Below are 7,805 nucleotides of genomic sequence, written 5' to 3'. Positions count from 1 at the left end.
CGAGTGCTGGGATTCCAAGCACTCACACCACCTCACCTGGCATTTCCTTGTTTATCTGGGCACCTACCTGAGTTCAGCTTCTCCTTTTCTGTTTTTGTTTTCTTCCTCACAGTCTCTCCACACTTGACCACAGTCTGGCAGAAAGGCTCCTCTATACTTACCCGTTGATTGGATGAATGAAGTTGGGGAGGCTGTGCTTTGGGTGCAGTGGGAAAAGCAGACTAAGGAAGAGGGCCCCACAGTGGAGGTGGAGGGGGAGACAGGACAGGCACTTAGCCACCTGAGCACCGGAGGGGGCCGGGGAGATGGCTCAGTGGAATAAGTGCTTCACTGGCAAGCACAAGGGCCCGAGTTCAATCCTCAGTTCTGCCAAAAAAAAGATCACTGAGCACCAGAGGGAGGTGGCACTGGAGCTGCGATCTGATGGTTGGAACTTCTGGGTTCACTTTGGGGGCGTGGCCATTGGGGTGCAGAGAGCCGTGCTGGTGGTGGAATCTGTAGGCTTCCGAATTAGCTGGTTCAAAGGCCCTGCGGAAGGAGGCACCACAGCACCTGCCAGGGGGTTGGGTTGGCCAGGCCAAGGTGAAGCGGGGAGGTTGGGCTCGGAAGGCAAGTAGGAGCCAGGCCACCCCTCCCTGGGGGACTGGACTTGGGAGCAGCAGGAGGAGGTGGGCTGAAAAGGGGGTAGGAGCAGAGTGGGCAGCAGGCAGGAGTTCCCACGCAGGAGCAGTCAGCAGGAGCTGCAGGGCTGGGCTGAGGTGTGCAGAGCATCACGGAGTCCTTGGCGGTGGCTTCCAGCTTGTGAATAGAAGGCGGATGGTGGGGCATCAGGTGTGACAGTCACGGAGAGCCCTGCCGGCGTGAAGGGACTGGGGGCCCTTTGGGGCAAAGCAGAGCTCTTGAGGGAGGATTGTGGCTCTGTAGAGTGCTCTCAGTTTCTTCGTATCAGAAGCCAGCGGACTCAGGAGTGCATCTACTCCCTCCAGGGCTGGGGCTGGGGCTGGCGACGTTGGTGGTACAGAGCACCAGTTGTTTGGGCCACCGTGGTGTGGACCTGAGTATTCTCCATGTGGCAGTACCTGTGCTCTCTGTGTTCCGTCCGCTGGAGGTGGGCGACACAGCTGAGCTGTGCTCATCCTCACCCGTGAGCTCGGGCTTTGGGACATCAGAAAAACAGTTCCTGCCTCTGAGCCTCACTGGTGACAACAGGGGTCCTGGATTAATTATTAGTTCTGCTTGTGAGCCAGACACTGGGATAGGGACTTTACATCCATTCCTTGTGTTCATTTAACATTGCAGCTGGTCTTTTTTCCTTTTTCTTCCTTCTTCTCTGGTATTGCTGTGTAGCCCAGGTTGGCCCCAGACTTGCACTGATCCTCCTACCTCAGCCTCCTGAGTACTGGGATCACAGGTATATGCCACTGTGCCCAGCTGCCGCTTCTCCTCCTCCTCCTCTTCTTCTTCCTCTTCCTCTTCCTCCTCCTCCTCTTCCCCTCCCCCTCCCCCTCCTTTCTTTTTCTTGACAGGGCCTTGCTGTGCAGCTTAGGCTGGTCTTGAGCTCAGATTGTAGTCTGGTCTCAAACTCACAACAGTCCTCCTGCCTCAGCTTCCCCAGCACGGAGATTACAGGCATGCACTACCACACCTGGTTTTGGTGGCCAGCTTGAGGTCCGGGCTGGCACAGCATGCTGTTCCAGGGATCAAACCCGGGTCCTTGCACTTGCTCAGGCAGCTTAGACTGCTGAGCTGTCTCCCCAGCACTTCCTGGCTTCTTTAACAAGGTAGTTGGGATTGAACCGAGGGCCTGCACACTGAACTATATCCTTAGCCCTTTCTATTTTGCTAAATTGCCCAGGCTGGGCTCAAACTTGTGATGGTCCTGCCTCAGCCTCCCAGCTGCATCTTCACACCTGAATAGTATTTTTTGAAGATGGGGAAACTGAGGCTTAGAGAGGCAGTCAGTGAGTGGTGGAACTGGCACTGGAAGCTGCTCTGTCTTGTCACCAGAGCCCTGCACTTGCCAGAGCTCTACATTCTTCTGAGGTCCCCACCAGGTCACTTCCTTCACCTCTGCAGGAGTCCTGGCTCATCCCATCTTTTTGTTGTTGTTGGTTTTTTGAGATAGGCTCAGGCTGGGGAGAGAGCTCAGCAGCATACGTGCCTGCCTGAGATAGGCTCTCAGTGTGTAGCCCAGGCTGGCCTTGAATTCCTAGCCATCTTCCTGCCTCAGCCTCCCAAGTGCTGGGATTACAGGCATGTACCAGCATGCTCTGCTCATTCCATCTTTTTTTTTTTTTTTTTTGGTGGAACCAGGGATTGAACTCAGGCCCTTGCGCTTGCCAGGGAAGCGCTTATTCCACTGAGCCATCTCCCAGGCCCTTGCTCATTCCATCTTCAAAGAGGGTACCTGTGGCTTGGACTCATGAGCATCTGCAGAGCCTGCAGGGTGCTGGTCTTGGGGTCACTTATGTGTCACACACATCCCTTAGGTTGTGTACAACGTGGGACTCTGCATCTGCCTGTTCGACATCACCAGGCTAGAGGACTCCTATGTGTTTCCAGGGGATGGTGCGTCCCACACCAAAGGTGGGCCAGGTGCCTTCTTTTCCCCAGGGCATGGGGTTCCATTCAGAGTGGTGGGAGTCCTCATGGGGGATGGAGAACTGAGGGTCCCCTCCTGACACTGAAGGAGTTGGCGGGGGATGGCTAGCAGACCCACACTCTCTAGGCCTCGGTTTCCCCATGTGAGACACAGTGAGGCTGGGATGGGGTGGACCTGGTGACCCCCACGGTCTCTACTGCTCTGAGATGGGCTACACCAGTGCCTCTTTGGGTCCGTCTACCTCCAAGCCTAGCACTCAGCACAGCCCTGCGGCTGTCCTGGGCTGGAGTCGGGGACAGGCTGAGTGGGTGGCTGCCCCGGGGAGCAGTAGCATGCGGGCCAGCCCAGTGCTGGAGCACAGCATCCAGACCCGTACTCTGCCACCTGCTAGCTGTGTGCCCTGAATGGAATACACAACCTCTCTGGTCCTCTGATTCTTCGTCCATTAAATGCAGTTAACTGTGTAGTTTCTGCACCCAGGAGGCTAAGGTGGGAGGACAACCATGAGTTCGAGGCTGGCAAACAGAAGCTCACTGGCTTGCCCGTGCTGGGCTTGAACTCATGCGCTCCTGCTGCCTCAGCCTCCCCGTGCTGGGATTACAGGCGTGCACCCCCGGGCCCAGCGCTTTTTTTTTTTTTTTTTTTTTTTTTTTGTGAAACTGGGGATTGAACTCAGGTCCTTGCGCCTGCGTGGTACTGGGTGATTCATCCGCAGTCCCTGTGCTTTGCTAAGCTTGTTCTAAGTAGGTGCTTTAGACCACTGAGCCATCTCACCAGCCCCCCCAGCGCTTTTTATGCTGTTGTTGAATTGGGACATTCACATGCCACGGGACTCACCCTGTGAAAGCAGACAGCTTGGGTTTTTAGTCCGTGCAGAGCTGTTCACCCTCGCCACCATGCCTTCCTTACCCATACAAGAAGCCCTCTTCAGTCTTCTGCCCATCAGCAGTCTTCTCCACCCAGCTCCTGCTTCCTGTCCTGTGTGCCTGCCTGTTCTAGATGTTTCCTAAAAGCATAACCATATGTCCAGCTTCCGGCCCATCACAGCCTCCAGGTCTGAAGGTTCATCTATGTGCCAAGTGTCAGGATCCTCTTCCATCTTGTTTGTTGGTGGTGCTGGGGGTGGAACCCAGGGCCTCACATGCTAAGCAAGTCCTTTGTGCTGAACCCCATCCCTGTCCCTCCCTTTTGTTTTTCCTTTTCCTTTTCGTGTGTGTGTGTGTGTGTGTGTGTGTTTTACTGGGGATCAAACTTAGGACTTTGTGCTTGTCAGGCAGGTACTGAGCCGCTAAGCCATATCCTTGGCCCTATACCTCCCTTTCAAGGCCGACTAATATTCCATCATGTAAACACACAGTGGTTTCTCTCTCCATCCCTTGGTGGACATGCAGTGCCCATCACTTGCTTTTGTACATGGTTTCAGAGGGAGCTCCCTGTCACCGAACTCTAAGCCAAGTGCCCAAGCCAGGCCTGGGACTAACCTCTTGAGGTTCTTTTTCGGATTTGTGAGACCTCGCTGACGCTGGGTCACATGGGGGATGGGTTCTTCCACCCGTTGGTTCCTGTTGGGTCTCCCTGGAAGGCAAGTGCGAGGCTCGAGGCTTTCAGCTGGCTCGTTCTCACAGTCGCTGCCTCTACTCCCCCTTGCTTCCCCCGCCTCACTTGGACACAAGGAAATAGGTGGCATCAGCTGGAAGGGGTCGCGCTGCAGCCAGGGTAGGATACTGGCCAACGGAAGCCTGTGAGGGGTGACCCTGTCCCAGTGAGGTGGGACTCCACCTGGTAGCCTTGTTTAGGGAAGGCCTTGGGAGTCTCCTGGGCACATTGGGCCAGCATGGCTGTGTCACTCAGCCTTTCCAAGCGGCTCCCCCTTTCACGGTGACATCCAGGACAGGTGGATCCTTGGTTACTGTCCGCAGCTTTTGCAGGGGTGAGTGACCAGGCAATGATGTGGCTTCTCTGGGGACCAGGGCAGAATCTGATGTGGGCACTGCCCTCGGTGCTTTCCTTCAGGTCAGATGAAAGGGATCACCCTGCCAGGGCCTGAGCAATCCACAGAGGTGACTGCCACGCAGCCAGCCTCACACATACACGCCCTGTTGCTAGGCTGTCTTAGCCCTGGGCTCCAGTGAGCACACGACAGAAACTCGTTTCCACTCCAGATTCCTTTGCCTCCTGCTGCTGCCCTCTTAAGAGTATGAAGGGGCTCCTGGGGCCAGCGTGGCATCCACTTGGGCTCATCCAGGGACTGGGAGCCAGTCCTCAGGCCTAGGCAGGGTGGAGGGCGCAGGGCCTCCTATCATGTCAGATTCTGCCCTGGCCCCCAAGGAAGCCATGTCATTGCCTGGTCACTCACCCCTGCAGAAGCTGCAGACAGTAACCAAGGATCCACCTGTCCTGGATGTCACCGTGAGAGGGGGAGCCGCTTGGAGAGGCTGCCTCGACTTCCTCCACCCTGCTGTTCATGGTGAGGGCCTGCTACTCATGGTGTATGCTTCCTTCCAGTCCACTTCCGCTACGTGGTGTTCCACCCATTCCTGGATGAGATTCTCATCGGGAAGATCAAGGGCTGCAGCCCAGAGGGGGTGCACGGTAAGCAGCCCCCTGCCCTGGCCAGGAGGGACCAGAGGGCTTGGTCCTACTCATGGGCTTAGCCTCCAGGGCCCAGGAGGGAACAAGGGAGTTTCTTGGCCATCAGCTTCGTGGTGAGGCGGTCACTCAGCTCCTCAAGTGGCTGCTGGGGCTGATGGAGTGGGCTGGGGTGTCTGATGTGCCTGAGGTTTGGAGGGGCCAAGCCTGGGGTTTTCCAGGGCTGCTTAGAACTGGGTAAGCGCAGCTTGGGACTCGAGGCAGGAAGGCCAGGTTCCCACAATGCCATCTGTCCCATGGCAGCATGTGCCATGCTGTCACCTTCTCCTCTTCCAGTCTCCCTAGGGTTCTTCGATGACATTCTTATCCCCCCGGAGTCCTTGCAGCAACCAGCTAAGTTGTATCCTTCCAAGGGCAGAGTCCAGAGTTTCTGGGGCCTCTTTAGGGGCCGGTCCTCACCCCTGCAGTGGCTCTTAGGTCCTCTGACAGCCTGACGCTTCTGGCCTCTATTCCTGCCCCTCGGTATTTGGGCCTCTGCTCACGCAGACCCTGGTGTCCTGGCTCCTGTACCAGTCTGGGCAACAGAGCTGAGCACTGTGTACATTAGGGTCGGGGCACCAGTCACTTCTGGCTCACTTTGCTAAGGTTGTCACCCACCGTGCTGTTAGCTCTGAGGATGACCTGCGCTGGGCTGGGCTGGGCTTCCCCTCCCCCTGCCGGGCCATGACTGCCCTGTCCCTGCCCTCCTCACTATGTGAATCATCTCTTTCAATGGGACTGTCTCTAACACAAGACTTTATTGGGGCTGGGGAGATAGCTCAGTAGAATAAGCACTTGCCTGGCAAGTGTGAGGTTCTGAGTTCAATCCCCAGCACTGCAAAAAAAAAAGAAAAAAAAAAAAAAAAAAAAAACACTTTATGACTGTACCCAGTGCTCAGCGGGGCGCTGTGGCAGGGCTGCCACTAGATGGCAGTGTGGCTCCGGCAAGCAGGGTCTCCATGGGACTCTGGGCCTGTCAGGATCTGGTGTAGACACAAGACAGGAAGCCCGAGTCCACCCGTCCCATCTGCAATGGGGTCTTCAGCCACTGCCTCTTAGGTTGTGGCTGGCAGTGACCTCACAGGGTGGTCTTCTAGGTGGGCGCCCCTGTGCCAGGGTCTGGTTGTAGCCTTGACTCTGGCCCCAGCGATGAGGCGGAGCAGGTGTGGGTGTGGGAGTATGAGACAGAGGAGGGCGCACACGACCTGTACATGGACACAGGCGAGGAGATCCGCTTCCGGGTGGTGGACGAGAGCTTCGTGGACACCTCACCCACAGGGCCCAGGTCAGCTGAGGCTGCCACCAGCGAGGAGCAGCCCAGGAAGGAGGCACCGTACTCGCTCGTGGTGAGTGGCTCCTGGCAGCCTGCAAGCGGGGAAGGCGCCTGCCATCTCAGCCCACGTCCCCATGTGTGGTTCTGGCCTGCTGCTGAGGCCAGGAGTGCTACGGCGTCTACAAGGTGGGACCACAGGGTGATACCACGGATATCTGCAGGGCAGAGCCCATGCCAAATCAAGTCCCCAGGGGCCTTAGCACTTTTCTGGTGGTACTAGGGATTGAACTTAGGGCATCTGCACTCAGCTACGTTGCCAGCCCTTCTCTACTGTTACTCTGAAACTGAGTCTTACCATGTAGGTCAGGCTGGCCTCAAGCTTGCAGCGATCCTCCTGCCTCAGCCTCGCAGTGTAAACATGGGTGTTCTCTCCCTGGCAGGGATCCATCATTGAGCCTGGGCTGGGCCTCCTCTCCTGGTGGACCAACAGCTAGCCTGCCCGGGCTCCACAGTGACCCTGCCCCTGGCCACGGGAACCAGCAGCTGAGCAGCTGCTGACAACTCTGCGCCCCCTTGAGCTGGCCTGGGCAGAGGCCAGGAGGAGCGCCACCAGCTGGCCCACCCCTCCGGTCTCTGATCCTCCCAGGTCAGTGCCTTGGAATCCTGCTGTACCCACGGACTTTAGTTTTGCAGCTCTGGGACTGAACCCCGGCACTTGCATGTTCTCAGCACATGCTCTATCCCTGAGCTACTTCCCAACATTTTTTGAGACAGTCTGAGTAAATACCCAAGATAGCCTCAACATGAGATGCTCCTGCCTCAGCCTCCTGAACAGCTGGGATTACAGGCATGTGTCAAATAGGGACATTTAATAAACAATAGCAACATCAGCAAGGAGGCCACACTCTTGTCTCAACAGCCAATATCATGATCTGAGGTCACTAAAGGAATTGCCATGCTGGTCCATGTGACTTTCGGAGATGACTGTCAACCCCCCAAAGTGTAGAATCCAGGGGTGCAAGATTCAGGCTGGGCTTTGGGCTGGCTGAGCTCACTGCTCCTGGCCCTGCTGGGTGCCCACCGGCCGAAACACGACGAGCATTTTAAGTCAGCCAAGCCCACTGTGGACCTGAGGGCGAGGTTCACTGGCCCCAAGGCCGTGTCCAAGCCTAGAGTGCAGCAGGAGCCACTTGGAGCCCATCCCAGCGCCAGGGGCAGGAGGTAGCGGCTCCTTCCCACAGGGAAGCCATAGGGACACACGTGGGGCTGCTGCCTGTGCAGGCAGATTAGGGCCACAGGTGA

General features: G+C 56.8%; 1 protein-coding gene across 2 annotated transcripts in view; it reads left to right on the top strand.

The window, feature by feature from the left end:
* Polr3h (RNA polymerase III subunit H) overlaps positions 1–7,770 on the top strand; it is a 9,095-nt gene extending 1,325 nt beyond the window's left edge. For both annotated transcript variants that reach the window (XM_023702702.1, XM_023702703.1), the window contains exons 3-7: positions 2,490–2,586; positions 5,108–5,194; positions 5,528–5,591; positions 6,378–6,576; positions 6,944–7,770. In XM_023702702.1, coding sequence (XP_023558470.1) covers positions 2,490–2,586; positions 5,108–5,194; positions 5,528–5,591; positions 6,378–6,576; positions 6,944–6,997 — 501 coding nt within the window. In that variant the 3' untranslated portion in view covers positions 6,998–7,770. The remainder of the gene's footprint in view (positions 1–2,489; positions 2,587–5,107; positions 5,195–5,527; positions 5,592–6,377; positions 6,577–6,943) is intronic.
* The last annotated feature ends 35 nt before the right edge of the window (positions 7,771–7,805 follow it).

The sequence above is a fragment of the Octodon degus genome, unplaced genomic scaffold, assembly GCF_000260255.1.
Source record: "Octodon degus isolate 3935 unplaced genomic scaffold, OctDeg1.0 scaffold00156, whole genome shotgun sequence".
Lineage (NCBI taxonomy): Eukaryota > Metazoa > Chordata > Mammalia > Rodentia > Octodontidae > Octodon > Octodon degus.
This window is presented reverse-complemented; position numbering and strand designations above follow the sequence as displayed.